The 24,542-nt window shown below is 39.2% G+C and overlaps 2 protein-coding genes across 2 annotated transcripts; both read right to left on the reverse strand.

Annotated features, from left to right (window-relative positions):
- Nucleotides 1–2,777: 2,777 nt before the first annotated feature.
- LOC141810233 (all-trans-retinol 13,14-reductase-like) lies at nt 2,778–11,092 on the reverse strand. Its single transcript, XM_074697645.1, has 13 exons — nt 10,905–11,092; nt 9,811–10,003; nt 7,829–8,011; nt 7,522–7,660; nt 6,361–6,463; nt 5,899–6,094; nt 5,618–5,815; nt 5,360–5,479; nt 5,021–5,159; nt 4,331–4,440; nt 4,055–4,221; nt 3,557–3,716; nt 2,778–3,463 (listed from the first exon to the last, which is right to left on the reverse strand). Exons 2-13 carry the CDS (start codon nt 9,977–9,979, stop codon nt 3,312–3,314), a joined length of 1,836 nt encoding a protein of 611 aa, XP_074553746.1. The 5' UTR covers nt 9,980–10,003; nt 10,905–11,092; the 3' UTR covers nt 2,778–3,311.
- Nucleotides 11,093–12,379: 1,287 nt separating this feature from the next.
- On the reverse strand, nt 12,380–22,997 carry LOC141809600 (MAGUK p55 subfamily member 2-like). Its single transcript, XM_074696692.1, has 14 exons — nt 22,789–22,997; nt 21,037–21,085; nt 20,846–20,946; nt 20,601–20,756; nt 20,276–20,446; nt 20,076–20,183; nt 19,862–19,981; nt 19,651–19,782; nt 19,419–19,521; nt 18,711–18,779; nt 18,432–18,593; nt 18,043–18,245; nt 16,599–16,727; nt 12,380–16,502 (listed from the first exon to the last, which is right to left on the reverse strand). Exons 2-14 carry the CDS (start codon nt 21,065–21,067, stop codon nt 16,326–16,328), a joined length of 1,662 nt encoding a protein of 553 aa, XP_074552793.1. The 5' UTR covers nt 21,068–21,085; nt 22,789–22,997; the 3' UTR covers nt 12,380–16,325.
- Between the last annotated feature and the right edge of the window lie 1,545 nt (nt 22,998–24,542).

Here is a 24,542-nt window from a genome sequence, read left to right on the forward strand (position 1 = left end):
ACTGGATGCTACAAACTGAACAGTGTTTTATCCCCTGCATCTCAGTAAACATGCAAACCCAGAGAATTTGTTTATTTTGTAAAATAACACACAATTTTGCCTGAATTTTGCACTATTATGTCTTCACATGCTTGTGTCAATTTGAGCTGTAATGCACTGATACATCCATTCTTAGGTAATTTAATCAAAAACACTTACAGCATGTGGGTCATTTGATGTGTATGCTTAACTGTCTGTAAGAATTTCAAAAGCATCACTCTCAAAGGACTCTTAATACTTCTGGGGGCAACAGAGCATATTTGCATTCAGGTAGCCCACTCCCCTGCTCCCCCCTCCATGCAAACACACATTCCAGTCTCAGTGCAGATCATGAAAAGCCACTGTGACATTAATCTTCCCTGGTTCAGAGCCACAGGGCTAATGAGATCCCTTCGGCCATCATTCCTAACAAGGAGGGGGATGGATTCCAGTGTGTATGACTGAAAAAGTGAGAAAAACAAACTCCTTCAAAAGAATAAACTCTTGGTGTACTTGTGCTGACATAACCCTGAACATATTTATCTGTCTCAGTTGTATTAAAGACATGTACTCACTTCGTACCTGGACTGGTATGTGCTATTGGGGGAACTTTTGGGTGGCTGTGGGAATTTAGTCACATGATTTAGTCTCCTTTCTCTCTCCCTGTCTCAGTCTGCTTAATTAGCCTGTTTCTTGTGATATGCCCGATAGTTCCAGACGGTGAATCTGTGTGTAAATACATGTGTGAGAGTGTGTTTTAGCTCCTGCTTCAACTTGCCTGGAGATATCATTTTGCACAGAGCTCGACATCTATCCTGAATTCTCACGGCCATGAGGTACTACATACCAAAGCAATTTACATCCAGAGGCGTGTAGACAAGATGAGATATGATATATAACATAGCTGAACTACTCCTTTTTCTTTTTTTACAAGCCAGAAACAGAGTTACTGTCATTATGTCGAGTAATCGGGGGTGATAGTGCTCTTTAAAAGCAGCTGCAGTTACAGTAGCAGCAGTAAAAGTAGTTGAATTACTGCCATGTAAATGAAAATAAATCAACAAATCTACTGTTGATTTTTTTCTCTCTTTGCTTTTGTCAACAGTGCAAAAAAATAACAGTACCTGAGATGATCACACAGATGATGATGAGGATGATGATTATAGATGACAGTGTTATTACTTTTGTGCAATGAAGGCGTGTCCAACTCCACTTATGATAGGTTGGCAACACTTTATGTTGGCATAACATGTCTGGCAGACTTCGCACAAGGAAAACCTTTAGTAACACTTAAACATAGCTATTTTTCAGTGCAACATAAATCAAAACAATCAATAAATCACCACTCAAAACCTTATGAGGCCAGTTGTGCAAAAGTTTTGTAGCACTCCCACAAAAGCAAAACTAACAAAAAGTGTTTTTCCATTTATAAAAAAAAAAAAACAAGGTGTGCTTTTACAAAAGTGGTAAAAACTTGAACTTGTGATGACAGATGTATTGCACAGCTGTGTCAGGAGCAAACAGGCCCTTCATGTCCTGTGCACCATTGATCATGTGGAAAACACTCAAATATTCAGCAGTTCAAACATTAGCTGGTGAACACTTTATTTTTCAAAGACCTATTTAGCAATTAAAGCTGGATTTACAGCTGGATTTAAATGTAAAACCATACCTTGTGCACCTTTATAGTGCATACACAGCTGTTAAGGAGCCTTGTAAAAACTAATAAATTCCTCACACTACACACACACTCATACATTGATGCATGAACTGCACACATAGGAAATCATTAACACTTCAGTTTCCATCCTTTTCATGTCTTTCCATACAAAAACCTGAATAGAAAGTATCATCTCTACGAATTTTGTTGAGCATGTCTGGTCTTGTAGGCATCTACCTTTTTATATGCTAAAAATACAGGGGCAAAGCGGTTGGAAGAGTAGAAAGGAAGAAAAAAAGGGAATTATAAAAGCTGAACCTGTATCCAAAAATCTACGGGTGATTCTTTGTAAACACTGTTTATCAGAGTCATAACAAAGTCGGGGAGCACTAAATAAGGGCCTTTAAGATTTTAATTGCAGGTTTTTCAAAAAGTACATGAGGGAACTATGAATGCTGTGTGTATGCAACAGCAGCAGCAAAAAAGGTTGTTGCTAAGGTGTGTTTGGCTTGCTGTCTTTTCAGGTGGCAGACACTTGATTCCTGGAGGTCAGAGGTCAGGACACACCACATACTTGTCTCCAGGCCAAACCAACGGGCAGCTGGTCTAAGGTGAGGCTAAGGTTAAATGGGTCAACTATTATCAAGCTAACCTGATTTAACCTCGAGGTAAAGGGAGGTCAAACGACACACCTTGCCTTGAGATGAAATGAAATGAGTTGTAGAGCTGACTTGCAGTTTGGAAAACCATCATCAACTGGTTGTGGATAATGGTCCAGAGCCAGTAGATCAGGGGTGGCCAACCTGCAGGTTGCGAGCCGCATGTGGCTCTTTGCCTTTTGGTGTGCGGCTCTTCCATCAGTTCATAAAAAATATATAAAGTTTTGAGTGGTGGTGTGCCGATCAATCTAAAACATATATATGGATACCAATGCTGGGATCAGTTGGGATTGATACTTAAGTTTCAGTTTCTCTTCTCTAGTACGTATTTAAACACACAAACACTATAAACCTCGCTTTGAAAATTAGAAATGAATTGATTTTCATTTTATGTCATTTCGTTTTTGTGTGAGGGGAAGTGTGTTTGTATGACCACGTGGCTCTCTGTAGTACCACGGTCATTTTTGTGGCTCTTGGTCTCTGACTGGTTGGCCACCCCTGTAGTACATCTTATTTTAGCTCATTTCTTTAAAACTTAGTTAAGCTGATTTCCAATATGTCCATAGAAGTTCACTACCAACTCAACAATGCTGAAAACTATGACAAAGTAAAGTTGCACCAAATTGTTTATTCACTGGCTGAGTACAAAATAAATGGTGGTAGTTCATATTCCAAGGAGTGCTCGATTGATAAATTATTCCATAATCCTCAACACAGGTTTTTAAAGTAAGAGATTTTAACACTTAAGGAAAATTCATTTATTTTGTTTTGTTTTTTTAATTTTCTGTAATCTAATAAAAAAAAGAATAAAACAAAATAAAATAGCCAAAGACCATCATATTATACTAGATTACTTCTTAAATTCACTGAAAGTAAAATAAGTTTATATTTTGACTCAAACTTAACAAAGACAGCAAAGTGTCAAAATCATGGAGTTTACATTAAAAGGTGCATGACAGGGTTCTCCAACCCAGCTACCAGATCAGCTTAGAATTAGTCTGTTTGTTTTTGAGACGCATTTTCAGAGCCAGTAGATCGATGTACAGAATCTGATTGAGGACAGCAGAAGCACAAAGTAGTCCGCCATGCAGAGCCCCTGCCATGCCATTGCAGAATACGTCCTGACCTGTATACACACACAAAGAGAAAAACAAACAAAAGAAACATAAAGCAGGTGTGTGAGAGTCAGTGTTTACAAAATCTAGCAGAAATGTGTCACCTGTGAGGTACAGTCCATCAATGGGAGTCTGTGGTCGAGTCTTGGCAACAGTTTCTGGGGTGAAACGCTCCAAGTTGTGTTCGGCGCCATACATCTCTCCTCGTGGAGCGCCCAAGTAATGGACATTAGTTAGAGGAGTGGCTGCATCAACCATCACCACCTAGAAAGACACATTTAGGCCATTTTTATGGGCTCAAATTGCATCAACAGTATAAAAAAGGACAATATTTGAATGGCTTTAACTTCGTCTGCAGGCTCACAAACAGGTGCCATGTTATTTTTTTTTCCTGACCAGAAACAACAGATGATAAAATCTAAACCAATAAATCAAGGTAGTTTAAGCCAGTATTGCTAGTTTAATCGGTGGTTTAGACATTGTTTTTGTTGGCTTTCACATGGTGAGGAGTTAGTTTGACCTCCCCTCTCAGTCAGTAGCACATATACAATCATATATATATCCATATATCAATATATCCATATACAAACACTGACAAACACCTTGTCTCGCAACTGAGGGAAGATTACAAGTGCCCAGTCCAGCAGCTCCTGAGCCATACTGTTTTTCAGACTCGTGTAATCCTCTCCCCTCTTTCCAAGCCTTGTTCCCTCCCATTCTTCAAACCACTCATAGCGAGCCATGGTGAGCAATGTCATGCAGGACTTACCTGCAGAGAAAATAAAAGAAATAAAGAGAAATAATACAAACGTTGGATAACTTTTGCCCAATTTGATAACACACTTGGCTTGAACTCACTGTTGTATAATGTGAGTTACCTGGATGCCTGATATTGGAAGTTGGATCTTTAGCAGATGGAAAAGTGATGAACATCATGGGAATGTTGCCCAGTACATCCTCCCTGCTCAGCGAAGAGTAACGCTCCATTCTGCACATACAACCATGTGTGTCAACACAAACACACAGTTAGCAAGTGAAAAATGGGTACTGCATTACAGTTCTTCTCAGTCACTTTGGTACATTTCTTGAGTCATCCTTTCCATTTGCAAAACAGTCAGTGCATTGGAAAAAAACTTTGTCTAATTATTACCTAAGTGTAATGAAATTTGCAGACATCTGAGGTAAAGTGTTACCGTGCACTTCTCAAAACAGTTAGTACAAATAGCACAACACCATGAATTACCTGTAAAAGCCGGTGCTTTCCTCAAAATTCATAGTTCATCTCTTAAAAGTTAATATCTGTGTCAGTGAACGTATCAGTGACATCAGAATGACGAGTCCTCGTATCATTGTGTAAGGATAGGACAGTCGATTTGCTTGGTCATGTTGTCAATACAACAATATAACAACTCGACATAAGCAATTGATAATGAAGGAAACAGCAGAGAATTGTAGTGACACAATAATGTGAAGACAGAAAAAGTAGTTTTGAAAATTTCAATTCTGATCTGAGAAATGAACCAAAAAAATGAGAAAAGCTGTAATACCAAGAATACTACAACACTCACAGAGTATCCAAGTCATTGTCTTTATACATCCAGAAGTTGGTGGAAACGATTCCCAGCTCCTCTTTGGTACCATCGAGACCAACAAAGACCAGGAATGAACCCATACCATGCCGCACCATACCCAGCAGGGATTGGATCTCTGTACACACATAGAAAATTTGCAGCAAAAGGGAAAAAATGATTCAACAAAGTCCAACTGCACTAAAACATTGATAATCCTGGTAGCCAAATGTCAACAGGGTAATTTTTCAAAGTTGTTCTGAAGTACTTTATCAATTTACCAATCTGTGTTTGACATGTTTCTGCACCAAAATACAACACTGACCCGCTCTGTATTACCTGGTTTGTCTTGTATTTGCTGAGGCAGGAATTTCTGAAAGGTGTTGAAGATTCCTGCATTGGAAATTACAACAGGCGCATGGACCTCAATCTCTTCTTGTCCTTTTCCCACCGTCACACCTTACACACATAAACACAGACTGATCATTCCAGTGGAACTACACTTTGACATCAGCAAGCAGATTTTAAAATCATCTATATTTTTACTTTCCCAACTGAGGATGTTAAACCATTTGCAGCCCCCACTTTTTGTCTCACCATAGACCTTCCCTTGCTGGTTGAGCAGAACTCTTTGTACAGGGGCCCTGACCAGCACAGCTCCTCCTGCCTGCTGAATGACCGGGATTATGTGGAACGCAAATTCACTGGCGCCCCCCCGTGGGTAGTATGCACCACGTTTGTAGTGCTGCAGAAGGAGTGCATTGATGAGGAAGCTGGAATCTTTAGGTGGGACACCTTAAATCACACAATACAGAGCACTTCAGAGGTTTTTCAGACTGGTTGACATATAAGTTTGTGCTTTCATTTCCAATCATTACCATAGAAGAGGTACGCAGACAGGGCCTGCAAATCCTTGTTGTTAGTCAGGCGGGACATAATTTCTGAGTGGTTGGTTTGTGCGAGGTGGAACACTGATGATATGCGATGTAGCAAGCCTGTTCGGATCAGAAACTTAACCAGCCAGTATGGTATGATTTTCAAGGTGGCAATAAGGGGCGTCCGCCTCGAGGCCAGCTGTAAGAGAACGATATACTTAACTTATGAGTTGAGCAATTAAAGCACACATTAAACAATTGTTTTTAACTACAGTTCAGCTTTAATCTGTTTATCATAAAAAAAACTGCTAAAAAATTCTATTTGTGAGATTCTTTGCAGACATAAATATATCATCACTGTTAGAGACTGTTAAACTTAAGTATCCAATTCTGTCTACTTTCTTCTCCCAATAGTCTCCATTCTTATCTTTGATTCTACCCTGTTAATACATCTCTCTCTTTTACCTTCATCAGTCTCATGAACTCGTCAATTGAAGCCTCTTCTCCTGGGAACTGCTTTTTCAGGCTGCTTGCCATCTCAGTCTTACCAGCATGGATGTGATACTCCCTGTTAACAGAGAGAAAGAGGTGTAGACAAGTAATTGGGTGTGAAATCTGCAATTATATGTAACCCTGTCCCATCCTATTAGTGTTAGAACACTGTGAGTGTCTGTGTCAACCAGACAGCTCTGTAAAACTGACAGGGAAAAGAAAGTCTTTTCCAGCTGAATCTCAATCTTGTTGATATGCCCTCTGTAACATCAGGAAGATCAGACCCTATCTGACCCAACAGGCCACACAGCTTCTGGTACAGGCATTTGTGATTTCACACATAGACTACTGCAGCTTTCTCCTGACAAGCCTCCCTGTGTGTACAGTGTGTGTGCAGTTGATCCAGAATGCAGCAGCACGTTTGGTCTTTAACCAGCCCCAAATCAGCACATGTCACCCAGCTGTTAATCTCTCTTCACTGGCCTCCAGTGGCAGCTCCAATCAAATTCAAAGCTCTTCTTCTGGCTTACAAAACATGGACAAGAAAGGCTCCTACCTACCTGGGGTCCCATATCCAGGTCTATACTCCCTTCTACCTACTACACTCTGCTTGTGAAAGACGCCTTGGGCTCCCAGCCCAGCGTGGCTCTGAATCTTTAGCCAGACTCTTCTCCTCTGTTGTGCCCAAATGGTGGAATGTATTACCTAACTCTATTCAATCCGCAGAGTCCCTTTCTACTTTTAAGAGATGTCTGAAGACTCAACTGTTCAGGGAACATTTAGGAACTTAATCTGACCCTTCTCCTCTTTGTCCTCAGGGGTAGAATGAGTCAGAGTGTCTCAGACTCAGCTCTGAGTGAACATGAAGCGGTGAATATTAGTATTATTATATAATATTAATAGTGATTAGTTGTGGTTATATTATTTTAATGAAAATAAACATTTTGTAACTGGCACTTCTCCTGACAGTAGATGGCAGCACCTGCGGCCAATCAAACTTGAAGCACTAGGTTGCACTCACTAAGGTTTTTCCTCCAGTCTAAAATCTTGCTTGTGTTGTACGTTGGGAGTGTGTGCTAATGAGTCGAATGTTAACAGTAATAACCTAGTAATGAACTTGTAACATGCCTTTACCTGCGTTGGTCAAGCTGGCCCAGAACCACAGTGTCAAAGTGCTGCTCCAGTCGTGTGAATTGCATCTGTCCATCTGTAATCTGATCCAGGGCGACGCGGAGCAAGCTGTTCTCATGGAGCTGACCCAGGTAGTGGATACCTTTATTTGTAGTAAAGCAAAGTTAATCCTCTGAAAACTAAATTCTAAAACATATCAAAGAGCATTCTGTCAAATCAGGAATCATTCTCAACTAATCAGAAGAAAATCTGACACCTGAAGGTGAAACTTATTTTTGGTTTGCTGATCAGTGTTAATTTTCCGTCTTACCAACATCAAACTCAAATCCCTTGTTCTCGAAGGTGTGTGTGCAGCCCCCTGCCTGATCGTGTTGCTCGAGAACTACCACCTTTTTACCAGCTTTGGACAGAAGCGCTGCTGCTGTCAAACCTCCTACACCGCTACCAATAACCACAGCATCCAAAGCAGGGGGGACACGGTTTGCACGAAAACCTGTAAGAGAACAAACATTGCTCTGTTAAATCTATATTTTTATATATTAACCTCAGCTTTTAATAAAAGGTTGAGAAGTTGAGAGTATTTGCTTCACAGCTAGTTGATAAAGTGAGGAGGCAAAGAATTCTAATTAAATCCACCGCAAACATGGTTTGAAAAGTTTTATTATTACTAATTTGATTTTTATTTAAATTAGTAGAGCACTTTGGGACAGATTTGGAGGTTTCTGCTTGAAAAATAGCCAAGCTAACAAGCAGCTTAAAGTAGACAGGAAGAGGTTGTTGACAGACTATAACACTGTCCTGATAACATCCATCGTTAGAGTTGGTTCTCTGTTCCTTTTTATACTTAGAGAATATACAAGGGCTGAATCATTGTCCAGATGAAAAGGCAAAAGAAAAAAAGAGGTATCTGCAAGAAACAAAATTACCAACTGTTACTGACATGTTAAGGCAGCAGGGGGTGCTGTAGCTTCAGTTTTTAGCAGTATCTGCCAAGGTGCAGAAACTGAAGAAAGGGAGGTGGCTCATAGTGCCAGGCATGAAAGAGAGATGGCAGCTGTACCAGAAAGCTGAGGGATAGAGTTGGAGTTATACAGCGTGGGGAAAAGTGACCAATTTTTTTTTTATTTATTTAATTACCTATGTTTAAAAGTACTCCATTACAAAAGAAATACTATTGTACAAGTATACATCATATTGTTGGTGTCTCTAAAAACCTGAAAGAATGAACTTGAAACTGAGTGAGGTACTACCGACCGAATTCTGTTAAAAGTACCGAGTACCGATTCATATAAAATCAAATGGTACCATGTTTAGGTACCTAAATGCACCCTTGTGACTGAGGGAGTGGAAGAGAAGGTGATTTTCCAAACACAGCATTGCAAGTTTATACACTGAAGAATAAATATGTTAGATCGAAAAATAACATGTGTTTTGTTATTAAAGAAACTGCTATTTTTTTACCACAAAAATGTACCCAAAATTGGTACCGCTGAGTACAGGTACCGATTGCCAGGTACCGGGTATCGGTCCCGTATAGTTTCAAATGTGAAAGGTACCCATCCCTACTAGCTATGTGGCGGCAAATCATTGAGCCAGGCTAAGCGAGTCTTGTGGTTTAAATGTTTAATTTTGTTTCTTTTTTTTGGGTCCTAAAAAGTATTTTAATTCATTATGAACACATTTTTTTCTCTGAGCTGGCAAGGTATAAAAAAAAAAACCTATTCTAAGATACTAAAGATTTAATACAAATATAGTTGACTTTTGAAGTTAATTAAATACTCAACGGAAGTAACTTGAGTATATACTTATTTAAAGAAAATAATAAACAGAAACATTTTCTCTAAATAATAGATTTAAGAGTGCTTTTTCCTGTTTAACTATGGATATTTGGCACTTTTCATGACTGTTTACCAAAGAGTCTTTAGAGAATGAGTTAGTCACTTCTTGCTCTGTCACATCAATCAAAAGATAACCCAGGTTTAATAATCCTTCTTTCTTGGAACTGTAAAAATCTTCAGCAAATCTAATCACAATCTATTGAACAGTAACTGGAGCAGTTCACGCTCCATCAGTTATGTTGCCTTCTAGTTTAATAGTCAGGATGAAGAACAGGATACCTCTTTGTAAGCCTCTCTGTCACCTGTTTCCATTTCACCACAGCTCTATGAACTAGCATTTCAAGATTAGAATTGTTTTTAAAATTTGTGTAAAGAAAAATGGTTAAAAAACCTACACAGAGCTCTAATAGTGTTGATCAAAGATCTAGGACAGTGCAGGACCAGCTTTCCTTACCTCTCTTAAGCCTGTCATCCCTTTCTTTGCTGTCAGTGACCAAAGGTCCAGGAGGCCTTAGACACTTCTCACTGAACACCTTGTACCGTTGCCCGGTGATCAGAAAGAAGGCGACAACTGCAGCCAGCAACGCGCAGCCCAGTAAACCTAACAGCCACCACCACCACATAGTCCGTCCACAGCTCAGTAAAGACTAAAAGGAACAAATAGCCTTTAGGAGATAATGAAAGGAAATCAAAAGTACAGGCAAAATGGGCTAATTATCCCAAAAGGAGAAAAGTGGGGGAGGTTTGGATGTTGAAAGGTGAAACAAAAAGGAGAGGGAATTGCTTCCCCTTTAAAAGAAACTGCAGAGGAGGAAGCAGTTCAAGAAATGGGAGGAAAGACTCTTGTTAAGATAGGAGAGCCCACCAAGAGACCTATAACACATGACATTTTGGTGAATCCCAGCTTCTTACAGAGAAGATAGCACATTTTCCACACTCAATACATGTGATGGGCAGAGAACAGAGTGCTGGCTGTTTGTCACCTCCTCAGGCATCTTTCTGAATCATGTTTGTGTCGAGCACTGATTTTCTGCTTATTGCTTAAATGCCTCCATGTTTCTATCTTTTATGGAAGTATAACTGCTGCTGACATCATCTCGGTTCCTCCCAATGATTCACAACAAAGATGCTTTCAGAGCTGAGACAGGTTCCTTTTGGGGCCGTGGGATTTCACGGTTAATGGTCTGAGACGCAGCAATTTGGGATTTTTCCTACTGGCCCTTTCCAGAAGTCATTTATGATCAGGTCCTCGATGTTGTAAAACGTTAAATTAGAATGAATAGATAAATGAAATAAAGATTCCGTTCTTATTTATAATCAAAAGTGTTCTCTGCCTTGTAGCTATTGGTGTCTCAGTCTCTGGCTTTAAATAAATGGGGTGATGCCTGAAGGTAGTTCAGACCTTTAAACCGACAACTCCAGATGCTCTACATTTAGCCTACATTACCATGCTCTTATCTCACGATCACAGCAACATGTCGGGTCTCTGCCTCTGCTTCACCTGTGCCGCCGCTCGAACTTCGATTTTGAAGGCTACTTTCACCTTACCTGTTGGTTGTGCTGGTCTCTATTTCCTCGCCAGTCCCTGAAACCCAGGTTTTATCCGTAAGGTCTCTCATCATCCGGACACGCGTAACTTCCAAATCATCAGTAAGGATCGGCGATACTCCCAAAAGGAGGCCAGCTATTCAAGAGACACTCTTCAAGATTTTAAACGCCACAACCGGCAGGTGCTCCGCTACCTGATGACGTCACACCACATGACCCTGAATCAGTATTTTTGAAAAAAAAAAATAGAAAGAAAAAAAAGAAAAACCTCACTATTTTTAGTGTATGAGTGCGTTCACATTGACAATATGAAAAAAAAACAAAGTTTAACATGATTTCTCAGCTGGCGCACACAAAACGGTAAAGACAGTTTTCAAGCTCAAAAATCGCTATTTTGGCTACAAAGAGGAAGAGGCGAGAACAGGTCAAGCTGATGAATGTATCAAATTTAAAGCAGAAGATCACCTCTGAACAGCTGTGTCCGTAGTTTCCGGTAAGTGGGAAGCTGCAGTGATCTGGGGGCAACACTAATTTTGTTCACTGCTCCAGGTAGTGTACACAGTGCCCTTCATGTAAGTGTACTTACACGTGTGCCTGATTTGGGACATAGCAAGAGTTTAAAAAACATGCTGAAATGCCCTCTTGGAAGCCAAAACGCATGCTTAAGTGCCTCCTGGTTGGCAAAACACACTTAACTGCCCCTTTGGCTGCTTAAAACATGATAAATTGTCCACTTCGGAAGGAAAAACGCATGCCATGAGTCCCATGTTTTTCCTTTTTCTTCTTTTTGCCACTGCCTTTCAAAAAGTCTGTGCACGCAGCTGGAGTTGAGCAGTGTTTTCTTGGGAAACAAATTCTGAGGATATTTGTTTTATATGCAATGAATGTTATCCAATAGTCAAATACTTAAATTATCAATTTAGAACTAAACTGTTAAAAAATGTATGCATATAGAATAAGAATACAAGAATTTGATTTAAGAGGGATGTTTGGATTGATTCATAGCTTAAACAGGAAAAAGTTCTCATCCCGGCCTCCTTACTTTCAATAACAATACAGTCTTGAGATAAGCTGTTACCATGAACGTGAGACTGTCTTCATCATCCGGGCTCTCTTTTATCCTTTCAGATCCACAAGTTTAAGGCTTTATGGTTTGGATTAGGAATAAAACCTGCTCAGGTAACCAATTTTTGTTCAGTATGACTTGTCGTGGCAATGTACCTTTGTAAGATTTGAACCAAGTTTATATTAAGCCCAGAATTCACCCATAAAAGTAAAGTGTATGTAAGGCAGGCCTCATAACTCGCCATACTAGCTTGGTGTTTTATCTAACTAATTAAACAATCCATACATTGCAAAAAAAAAAAAAATTTTTAACTCTTTAACTATTGAGGAAAAAAATCCTTCTTTAAAAAAAATAAAAACTTAAATAATAATACGTCACAATGGATTTTGATGAAATTAAGCATTTATTCAGTATAGACATGAGTATGAAAATGTCTAATTCTACAATCAAGAATCCTACAACAACATTACAGAGTTCAACTTTATTTCTGTAGCAATTTCAGAGCCATAGAATATCAGCTGTAGTGCTTTTGTTGAAGGGTTTTATTTAAAATGCAGAATATTGGAGTCGTTTTGCTTGGAGTGGTGATTTTCAAATGTTTTTAAAATTGGCCAATAATGTAACTCAGATGTTTTTGTTCTAGCAAGTTGACAGCATGTATTTTTATTGTAATTTTCCAAAGGACATTTCTGATCTTAATTACATACTGTGTGTTTAAATATTCTTAATCTCAGATTGAATCCTCTTGAAATGTAACATTTTGCATAAAACCCTTCAGTATATTAAGTTCATATACAGAGTATACATGCAGTAATCCCAATTCAACTTGGAGCAACCTCATTGAGCCAACAAGTCTGTATTCATAGGAACCAGAAACACTTGATATAATCAGATTACTGTAAAGATATGTCTGTACCTTACTCTTGTTGTACATTGTTAAATATTATATTTAAGACACAGCAACAGCATGATTTTATTGCATTCATGACGCATCATTGGAAAAAGACACAGTGCTGTTTTGGAATGTCTTGGAGAGACCAATATATGGTTTGTATCACAACACAAAAGACTCTCGAGATCGAGCTGGCTGACAAATATCTGCTACGTTCAAGCCACTTTGAATCACACAAGCATAATTAGAAATGTAATTATACAAAAAAAAAGAGCCACTAAAAGGTCTCCTTTTGTACGATTCCTCACCTTAATCTTTGCTATTCATTGTGCATAAAAATTATTCAGTAGCTGCCACGATAGAGTATCAGAGTACAAACAAGCTGCTCGAGAAGCTTTCTTCAGTTGGCAACAGAAGCAATGTCACGTGCTCCATCGCAAAAGAAAAAGCACAACACAACAAATGAACTCAAAAAGAGAGTAGACGAAACGTTCAGAGTCTTCTTAAAGGTGTTTCAGCTTCATTTTAAGATACAAACATTTAGTCCGACCCTTTTTGTTGTTGGGTTGTTCACTCCTAAGCAACAGTTGACATGCCTGAACTGGTATTGTGAAAATTATCAATAAAAAATGTCATATACTGTTAATGCTAAGCAAGAGGGTCACATCATACTAATTAAAACAGCGTCTAATATATCATTATGTATCTACATGCTATATACATACTGTTTATAGCCAAGTTAATATATCTAACAAATGAAATGGATTTGAAACACAAGAAGAACTAAATTAAAGTGCGATCAAGAAACAATAGTATGAAAGACAAATGGAACTAACCATCTTAATGAAAAACAAGTTTTTAGTCTGAGTTAATTTAAAAATTTTAAAGTGTGTGGTGTCCTCTGTAGGGGTTTACAGATTTAAATAAAAGCTGTATGAAAAAAAGAAGGCAAATGCCGTAGAATCTGTGTCACGTGCAAACTTTATTACTCAATGAAAATTCTGAGATGATGTGCTTCATTTCTTTTGCTATAGAAAATATACGTGTGGCTTAAAAGGCTTAGCATTGTCCCCAAAAAATCTGGTGGCATTATTAAGTCTGAAACAATACTGAATCGTTTACATCAGTGTATTTCTCCAGAGGTAGCTTTAGCAGAAGCTGTTGGCTATTTGAGGTTGATTTGGCAATATCATTAAATTAATTTGGCACTATCATTGTTCTGTTATTTAACACTGTCTTCCTTAATTTTTGTTGCAAGGTTGGACAAGCTTGACAGAAAAGGCTTTAGAGGATGGTTCTCCATTACTGATACTTACTCATGTGAAACCAAGGATGGCCACTGATCAGATTTTATAGATATCAATGCCCTTATCAATTCTGCTTAGCGATTGGATTCTTTATAGAGTCCCTTATCAATTCCTTCTGTGACTTTTCTCGTTTAAAAAGTACCTTTACAGGTTTTTGGGTCAACATTAAATTTAGTTTATAAGTGAATAAATATGTTTTTGGTCACTGGATCTGGATATCAATGGGCGTAAATATACAGAAATATGATAATATTGCACAAAACATGATGTTGATGTACTGTTTTGTAACATATTATTGACTCAAGTAGGCCATCTAGTGTCTTGAAGTGGTTATAGCATTATTCTAAGTTGTTTGGAACCTTGCCTCAGTACTTTTTTTTTTACAAAGAGTAATTGTGATCTGTCTCTGTGATAAAAGTTGAAATTCTATTCTGAAGCAGAAGTTTTACCGATGTATGCTAACCGCATATGCAATTTTCCATATGCGTTAGCATCAAGCTAGCGCTATTTTGTTTATATCATTTTTGGTAAATAAGGAGATTTATACCACGTTGAATGTATTGAAAAGAAATCTCCACTGAGTGAGTAATGTTTCTTCTTGAGTTCAGTTCTTCAGTAAAACTTCAAGCTGAAAATCCTGAATCAGAGTTTTTTGGAAAATGTTACCTAACGGCTAAGCTAAGATAGCTGCAGCAGACTAGTCACATCCTGTAGCTCCGACATAGTGTAAAGAATCGATAAGGGAATCGTTAAATGCAAACAATTCTCAACAGGAACTGGTTTTCGACCCCTATCCCTTTGAGAAACAATAAAAAAAGAAGAAATGCTTTGCATAGAGACCATCAATCAACACTGATTTTGTTTTGAGCCTTGTCATTTCTCCTGTCCTGACTTAAGACCTAGGAGATTGCCTTTCAGGGTATTGCCTGTGACTAAGACATTTTTAATTTTTTTTGTTATATTTTTGTTCCAATAGATCCTCCTTTCAACTAAAAGTTTCTTTCTGGTGAAAGCTCCTGTCTTAACTTGTTAATGCAGAAAAAAGCAGGATATTTGCAAGAGACTACAAAAGACAGGCGTCCTTAAAATTATGATACAGCTCAGTGGGATAATTGACGCAATAACCCTGGCTGTATGTGTTTATGTTTTCAAAGGAGAGTTTTTGTTTGATAGGGCTGCAGAAAATAACAGGATTTTTTGAGGCGCTTTTTAAGCTGGTCTTGAAATAGACTGATGCTTTAGTGCGACCATCAAAAAAGGGCCATAATTTCTAAAAAAAGTAGTTTTTATGCCTGTACCCACCACTGCCAGGTATGCTGTAAAATTAGCCTCCTTTTACTTTTCCTACAACAAAGACTTTTGGCGAATGAGACAGAAGGAAGAGATCCTTCAATAGAATAACACTCCAGAAATCGCCAAAGGGAGGACACATACCATAACATTTCCATGAAGGCACCCTAATTGGTGCAAACAGAGGTCTACTCACATGAGCTCCCAATACAAATAAGTACGGGGATATTTTGCTCGATCCAGTATTATTCATAATTGGCACTAAACTTCACATTTCAGTTTTGATTTATGTTTTTTTATGTTTCTTCAAAGTTTCCAGTTACATTTAGGGTCAACTGATCAGATTTTGTTAATTTGACAAACCCTCGTTGCTTACGGATAGAGTGTAACTGTCTGATCATTCAATGTAAACAGTGACAAAATCAGCTGATGATCTTCAGTAATGGCACAAATGATTGAAAAACTACAAAAATGTCTGCTCAGAAATCCATCTACAAATAGCTAAACACACACACACTCAGCCATATAAACACACATAAAAATGCATTCTCTCATACATACACACAGTTTGAACTTGATCATGTAAAATCTGTGACATTTAGGCATTTCATCATCTCATCTTTTCTCCCATCCTACTTCTTGGCTGTTCCTTTCTTCCTGTTTGTGTTGCATGGAAAAATATAAATCTGTTAAATCAGACGATGCCTCATCTAGAAATCCATCCTGTAAGGCTACTGAAAAAATATTACCAAATTTGCACTACGATTAGACAAATTAAATGTCAAATAACACAAGCCATAATCTCAGATATATCCACTAGTTGTTCTATTTTTAGAGCCTTTCCTCTCCCTTATGATTTTTTCTCTTTAAAACACCCATGTGACAGGAACCCACTGGGGGTTTTTAGAAACTGTTTCCAAGGCGGCTTTGACTGTTCGGTAGGTCTCATCCAAGTTGTCGTTAATTATGCTGAGGTCAAAGTAGTGACCATAGGCTGCTTGGAGTTTTGTGCTCTCATCGCATGTCTTCTGCAGCTCTTCGTCCTAAAGTGGAAATCATGTGACATCATATGCTGATTTCTGAACTGAAGATGTTTACTTTCTCACCATGCCTATGAATATAATGTGAATGCTACTTACAGTCAATGTCTTGGTGACCACTCCTGCCTCTGCAGCAGACTGGTTCATTGCCTTAAGCACCTCGAAGTCAGGAGACTGAAGGAACACGATATAGGGCAAGAACTCTGAGGTCCTCAGCACTTTGAGGGACTGAAACAGAAGATGAACACAAATGCTGAGTGAGGAAGGAAGTTATAAAAAGTTTTCAAAAACTATGTATCAGTCCATCAAATGGTTGGAGGCCCTAACTTGTAAATGATTTGCTTAGTACTGTCAAATCAAGCCAGTTGATAAAGAGTGACTGAAAGCACATCACATGAGCCCCAAGTGACCAAGTAAAGCTATACTACAGTTTGAAGATGTTCTCAGTTAAAGGGGACATATCATGCTGATCCGTGATTTAATACTTACATATAAAATAATAAAGTTGAAAACAAGACCTTTCACCCCCTGAATTTTCAAAAAATGAGATATTGTATTTTTTCTGATATCCTAGAATGAGATTTGATGCCTCTGAAAATAGGTCATTGACATTTGGCTTCGAGATTTTGACCTTCATGACGACACGAGGATCCTTTCTTTTTATTGGAGTAATCTGATAAAGCAGCTCCTCCTCTGTGATGTCAGTTACCCACACAGCCGCCACCGAGGGATACACCCACCAAGAGCCAAGCATAAATAAAGCTCTCTACTAGCTCTGGCTAACTTGACTGAGTGCTAACTTAGTGACGAACTGACGGTAGAGGCGATCTTTAGACTACACTTTCAGCATGATGGATAAAACGGACAGAGAAAAGTGAAGGAGCAGGATGGAGCCCTGTTATAGAAATAGTTTATTGGTGAAGTCTGCCTATATTTCCACGTATAAACTATACATGTTACAGTACCGGTTTGACTCACCACACTGAAGCGTCCTCAGATGATCTGTGTCGAGGTGGATTTTCTTCCTCCTGAGCTGCAGAACCGTCCGGGTCTGACTCAGGGTCCAATACAAAAGGACGTATCCTACACTCTGCCATTTTATTAGTGCTATCTATGCCTTGCGGTGAAGTTTTGGCAAACAGCAAACTCGCTCGGTCTGCTCCATTCAATGTGGCGATTTTGAAAATACTGCCATGCTGCAAAAACCGCCCCCTGGCTCTACCCCCTCCGCCCCTCTGATAGAACTGACCAATCAGAGCACAAAGGGCTGTGACGTTGCAAGGTTACTGGAGGTCATTCTCCAAACGGAGCGTTTCAACGAGATCTTCAGAATGGCCTAAAATGAGGATATTGAGAACGCTATTGTGGGGCAATGAAGGAACTAAATGACTTGTACTGAGGGCAGAAATGCTTTACAGGCATCCTAGTCTGGCATAGTGAAAAGGAGAAACAAGCATGATATGTCCCCTTTAAGTTAAATTCTTATTTCCTCCTTTTGTGTGTTTGTTCTGGTGTGTTAGTGTGTATACGTGTGAGTGTGTACCTGAGGGTTGGCATCTAATATGCAGATGCGTCCTGCTTCCACCACTTCATGTATCGAGTCAATCTTGATTCCGTACAGGTTGCCGTCATATTCTCCATGTTCAAGATAGCCTCCATTCTTGATATCGGTCTCCATCTTGCTGCGGCTGGTGAAGGCGTACATTCTGCTCTCACGATCCCCCTTTTTGGGCTTTCTGGAAGTGTCTGTAAAGTTAGAAGTAGCCCATGAGGATCATCAATCAGATCGCTCAGTAGAGGTTAACATGCCCCAGCTTTGTCAACTTGTATTAAGTTTTGTCAGAGTGATAGCTTTGTTAATTTTATGTAACACGTTCACTACAATCTTTTGAAGTACAACTCTAAAGTTTCTCTTTAAATATCAGATCGTACATGGAATGGTGGTGCCAAAAAGTAAAGGATCCCTCAGTAGAAGCTTGTTCTTTAGTCTTCGTCGCCCGACACCCTGAGCACCAATTAAAATCAGAGTTTTCCTCTTAAATGGTGGGACCTTGGCCACCTCCTCGTAGAGCAATATTTCATGTCTGTCAAACTCTAGAGAAGGAAAAGAGGGACAAGAGTCAGGAAGGGTGACAGGGTGGATGAAATACTTAAGCCTCAGCTTGTGAAGAAGAGGTATAAATAGACAAGTCATAGCAAAGACTTTGTTACCTGCGTTCTTGGTAGTCACATACATCATTTTCTTCTTCTTCTTCCCTCCAACACCAGTACAAAGATTTCCTGTGATACAATCGGAGCATGGAATCCTTTAGTCACAGAACTTAAGCTTCAGTAGCTGATGACATCTGTCATGTGCCTAAAGGCTATGCCTCTAATTGTCCAACAGCTAACCCAGAAAATGAGAACAAACTAGAATAAAAAATAAAGATGCATTTTAAGGCTTGAGATTTGAACTGCTTCTTAGAATTATGGACAGAGGTCGCTTGGTTAATAGAAAAGCATTTAAAATATATATTTTATAACTACAAGCTACAAGCTGCCTCCCTCAGTGTCCTGTAATTCAAATGTGGTACACATAAAAAAGCCTTAAGTGACCTCAGTTAACAGTATGAAACACACTCTGACAAGCAATCCTAACGATATAAAGCTGTGAGACTACTTCTTTTTTTTTTTTTGCTTTAAATAGATTTTAAATATTTCCCAACCATAAAAGGAAATCTGTGCAAAGATTAAAAAATTAGCCATTATTGTGCGTTACAATATTTTTTCCCAATTTGCTGCCCCCTAGAGACAGAAGACTGTATTAAAGACCTAAAGAACACATCTTAACATTAATATCCTTTTTTTGGCCTTTAAATTTTCTTTGAATAATTATCGTTCCCTTTCTTGTCTACAATATATTTTTTCTTTAATAACTACCTGCTGGAGCAAGTTCAACATTTGTTTTGACAAACGCTTTCCTCTTCTCCTCCAGCATCTGACTGGGAATCAGGCCTGTGTTTCCACCTTCCACATGACGGGCCTAAAAACACAAATCAACAGCATACATAACTTCGTAATCCTTGGTCATGTGAGTGCTTTGAATTTATAGCTGAAGAAAGTATAATCCTGTGTGTGGATGTAATGATCACAGGGTTTTTGTACACCCTACCTGCCACCAGTTGACATCATCCTGATTGACTATCTGCAGGATGTCTCCTGTCTCAAACCTTAAGCCCGCCTCCTTACAGGGAATCAAGTTGTCATTGGCTGGGTCGTAGTCATAGTGACACTTGAAGAACACCTATCAAAAAGAGTATTTAGTTAATGCCATGTTATTTTTGTGACTGGTGTGCATTCTGTGTAGTGTTTGTGTACGTCACCTGTCTTGGTGGTATAGCTTCATGGTAGCTGGGTAGTATCTTCAGTACCACACTGCCACTGGCTGCTTGCAGCTCCTCCTGCAGAACCCGGGGGTCCTGGCCCACCTCTCGACCGTTCACCTGCCAGTGAAAAAGATAACAAAACCGTCTTAAGTGGCATATCAATAACCTAATCAAGAAGCGTCTTGATGTTAATCAGTTTGGTCATCCTTACCTCTTTAATTATGTCTCCAACATGCAGCAGTCCTTGCTGGTCTATCATCCCCCCATGGAGGATGCGGGCTATCATTAGCTCACCGCCCTCCACCTTAAACGTCACACCCTGAAACACAGAAATTGGAAGTTTGCTGTTTTTCACTAAAACTAAAGTGCATAAAATGTGTGTCAGCTTTTTTATGCTTTCATATCACCCACCAGGTGCTCCCCTGCCACTTTACGTATCCCGACCATGCGCACTGCGTCAGGCTGTGGGTGAAGGTTGTGTTTGTGGCCCTCCTCTAGCTCATGATCCACACAATCACAGGGGCTGGGGGGTGGACTATCACATGCTTGGGATGCCACTGAATCATGAGTCTCAAGAAGAGACTGAATTGTAAAGAAATATAGTTAGGTGTAAAGAAAATAGGACTGTTTCTTCACTGACACATCTGATATCTACTTCAAACAGTGTGAAGAGAAAGAGTGGGTTTTAATGTGAGAAAAATATGTCAAAAATTGCTTTTTTGTGTGTGATCTGCACCTGAAAATGAGGCTGTGTGAGGATGCTGGCCAGCTCCGCTGCAGTGTCAGAGCGGTTTGTGAAGGGGTCGAGATCTCTGAGGATCTCCTGCAGGAGCTCCACATTGTTCTCTCTTACTGGTGACAGCCGCACCTCTTTCAGGCTCTCCTCTTGTTCCTTTACCATAAACACACAACAAGAGGACATGACCAATCTGTATGCATCCAAACACAGATGTGAAAACTTTGAAGTTGTGCGATTCACACCAGAGGGCTCTCCATGATGCCTTTGAGATAGATGAGGTCCAGGTCATTGGCCGTGGTGGAACTGGTTGTGCTGTCACTCATCATGTCCAACACCTGGGGGACTTTAACACACATCCACATGCACAGGGGGGCAGTATGAGAAGAAAGCAAGGATAGCACAAGAATAATAGATGAACAGCTTTCTGGCTCACCAGGCTCTGTCTTAGTTGAGGCTACAGGCATGGTAGAGTTTCTGATGATCTGTGAGAGAAAGACAGAGAGGGTTTGTAGTTATTTAAAGCGTTCACTCGGAAATGGAAGAAAAGGATGAAAAATCTATCTATCTATCTATCTATCTATCTATCTATCTATCTATCTATCTATCTATCTATCTATCTATCTATCTATCTACAGGACAACATAAAACATGAGCTTGAACCTTTTTTATGTGATGAGAATGAAAAGATGTCTGCTTGAATATGTCACCTGAAAAACATCAACCACCCACAAACTATTTTTGGGTTAGATTATGTAAGCCAAAGGCAGCTCGTGTTAGAATTAAGCCCAATACAGCTGCAGAAAGATGTATGAGTTGTTTTCATTATGATTATTGTTTTGTTATCCAGGGGCATTAGGAAACCATACAATGTAAAAGTTGCAGCTTGATTCAGGAGAAGCAGAGAAATGAGTTTGCAGTTTGAATCAGTGTTGATTTATGTACATCTTTTAGCTTTTAAGTTGAAAGTCATCCGAATAGATAACCAGCTGTTGTAGTAGCCATTGTTGATGCTTGGCACAGGCCGTACGAGCTGTGCTACAAACAAAACAGCAGCTGTGATACTTCACCTCTTTAAAATCAAAGTATTTTTCAAGGCAACTTAAAAATTTGTCCAAAAAGAAAAATGCTTCAAGTTTCCAATTTGGTAGGACCCGTCTGTGTGGGGTTTGCTTATTCTTCCACCTGCTCTGGCTTCCTCTTCTAGCTCGCACAGCTAACGTAACATTCACAGATTACTGATCCAACACTGCTGTGAACTCCATCTGCTCTCTTTTGTCATCCTGCACACAACCAACTTCACTCATTGCTACATCCTCAGCCTCACATCTCTTAGTTCGTTCCGTTGCCTACATAAGGCCTTTCATGGCGCCTCCTTCTCCTTTCCTTTCTTCTCCTAACCCCATACAACACCCTTAATTATTCTGACCCTCCTATATAGCTGCCCCCCTCCTTCTGACACCCACCATCCTCCATCTGCTGTGCTGCGTCACAATGTAAAAAAAAAGACAATATTGCCACTTGCCAGGTGCTTACACACCCTCTATTATTCCCTCAAGTCAAAACATAAATGGATAATATAGGGTGGTTTTGCAATCTACGTGCACTGGTAGCCTTTATGAGGCAATCATATATTGATAAAGTTGTTTTTTTTTATAATTTAAGGAAAACAAAACAATATTTTATTCACTTGCATGATTCAAATTAGTTATTTTGAAAATTCAGAGTGTAACATACAATCTAGTGATGCTTACAATGATCTTTATACCCATATAAGTGTGACAGAGTGGGTGCCAGTGTCTGTGGACGAGGGTCTGAGTGGGTGGGGGATGTGAAGTGCGCTGTCACGTTTTATTTGTACGTCACCAAAAGCATCCATAAGCACTTATGTTTGTCTTATTTTCTTAGATTACGCTGCAAAATCCTCACATTGTTCATTTTTTTAGATGACCATGATCTACCCAAGATCTGCAAACACAGCCTGAATACACACAATGGTCTTTATTAATACGCAGGAGGGTTTTCTCATCATTCTACATAACAAAGCATTATTGCAAATACAAAGGGCTACACCCACATCTCGCTGTGGCAGAATCAGACAAATGAGCCTGAAATTCACTGTCTCGATAACGATGATTGTAGATGTGCATTCAATCATAAACACACACACACGAGAACACGCACGCACCTTTGTTACACTCTCCCCGTGCAACGACAGCTGCTCTCATCAGCGAACGAGCCACAGAAGGGAAAAAATATAAGGACGCGAAAAAGGCGCAGGAATAATGCTGTAATATTAAAAAACCAAGCTGAGGACTCTCTAATAGCTTCTGCACAATGCCACGAGCGTCCCACTGACTGAAGTCTCGTGCGTTTCTTGTTGTCTGTTTTACGGTCATCAAGATTTGTCAATTAAAAAGCACATCACTTCCGGTGAGATAAACACGACTCATTTCGCACCAAAGCATAAAGTTTCAATGAGACGCTACAAACATTCTATTATAACCATTACGGTAGTCTTTAAAGGATAGCTGGGCTTTTTGTCCCAAAAATATGAAAACACATTTAAATTAGGCTGGGAGAGATGCGTCGTATACATTTATTTTGAAGGCAGATTCAACAAGCTTCCGGTTCAAGCCCGCTTTAAAACCGGGGGCTACCACGAGACCTACCTGCGGTGGAGAATTAAAGGGACAGTGCGTGTTTTTTTTTTCTTTTGTCCTTCAATTTAATAAATCACAAATGTTGAACATCTTTTTGAATAGCGTGGAGAAATAGCTGTTACAAAGTTGGTGGTGTATGAGATCTACTGGGTTTTCAGGGACGTAGAGTTTAATTTAGATGAGCAGTGGTTGTAAATTGAAGAGAGAATGCATGGCAGATAGAATAGAGATACATCATTACCCCTGCATTTGAGACGTTAAAATTTCAGTCACTCTTCATTTATATAGCACTAAATCTTAACAAACATTATGCATTTGTCTTTTGTTTCATGATCTTACAAGTTAGGGTACATATTGGTAATTTTGACATCATGTTATTTTAAAATACTACCACTGGCAGAAGTGACAAAGTATGATGCATACTTTATGTACAGTAACAAGAGTTAAGCTATTATTCCCAAAACTGAAACTAAGATGAAAGCAGGAAAAGGTACGTTCTAGTTATACAATTGCTTGTGCTAAGTAATGTTCTCTGATTGAAATATATTTATTTCTGTGAAATGCTAGTGGAAAAAAAATTAAATGAACCATTTATACATAACTACTACTATAGATGCAACGTGTGGTGGTATTTTTGTTGTTGTTGTTGTTGTTGTTGCTTTTTGTGTTTTTGTCAATGCATTTTATGACATTTATTTTGACTAGGCTATATGATTGATTGGTTTTGTTGGTCCCTATTTTCTGGACCCCAGTTGACAAACCCTGAAATTATAATGATTTAAAAAAAAAAAAAACAGTTATACAACAGAAAAATGCATCAGACAGGCATTTGAAGATCAGCCTGTGTCTCACAATAGAAGTAATGTGCTGGTGTTTCTGATTCCTCATTACCCCAAATGGCTCTTCCTCCTTAGAGGGGGCAAATGTACTGGAACTGCTCTTTCTATCAACTCCTCATTGTACCTTCTGTCCCAGCCCAGAAACTTTACAGCCTTCTTTGTGGTTCTGTTGCGAAAGAGACTTGTGCAATGACACAACACTTGTTTTTTGGTGCAACTGGATCAGTGATGATGTTGAAAGCTGAGGTCATGATTAAATCAATTCTCCAACTCTCTTAGCAAACCTTTGAAGTAGCTTTTGGAGTACAGAGGAACACAAACTACGACATAAGATAAGAAACCCACATGAAAACCCAAAGACACAGACAAGTTCATCAACAAAATTTAACCACACAGAAAAGTTTTATTGATTTTCTCTGATGTTGCTTTTTACAGCAGCA

The sequence above is a fragment of the Halichoeres trimaculatus genome, unplaced genomic scaffold (assembly GCF_033239565.1).
Source record: "Halichoeres trimaculatus isolate MK-OKI-2021-1 unplaced genomic scaffold, fHalTri1.1 fHalTri1_scaffold_20, whole genome shotgun sequence".
Taxonomy (NCBI): domain Eukaryota; kingdom Metazoa; phylum Chordata; class Actinopteri; order Labriformes; family Labridae; genus Halichoeres; species Halichoeres trimaculatus.

Bases quoted from the DNA above. Each gene is read 5' to 3' on its own strand.
- LOC141810233 (XM_074697645.1), bottom strand. From the start codon at position 9,979: ATGTGGTGGTGGTGGCTGTTAGGTTTACTGGGCTGCGCGTTGCTGGCT. The intron at 5,816-5,898 runs GTAATGATTGGA...GTGTGATTTAAG, and splicing joins GTCTGCGTACCTCTTCTATG to GTGTCCCACCTAAAGATTCC. The intron at 4,222-4,330 runs GTAACTCACATT...TTTTCTCTGCAG, and splicing joins TTCCAATATCAGGCATCCAG to GTAAGTCCTGCATGACATTG.
- LOC141809600 (XM_074696692.1), bottom strand. From the start codon at position 21,067: ATGCCTGTAGCCTCAACTAAGACAGAGCCTG. The intron at 18,246-18,431 runs GTACGATCTGAT...CTAACTTTACAG, and splicing joins TTTTGGCACCACCATTCCAT to ACACTTCCAGAAAGCCCAAA. The intron at 16,728-18,042 runs GTACACACTCAC...CTTCTGTTTCAG, and splicing joins TATTAGATGCCAACCCTCAG to TCCCTCAAAGTGCTGAGGAC.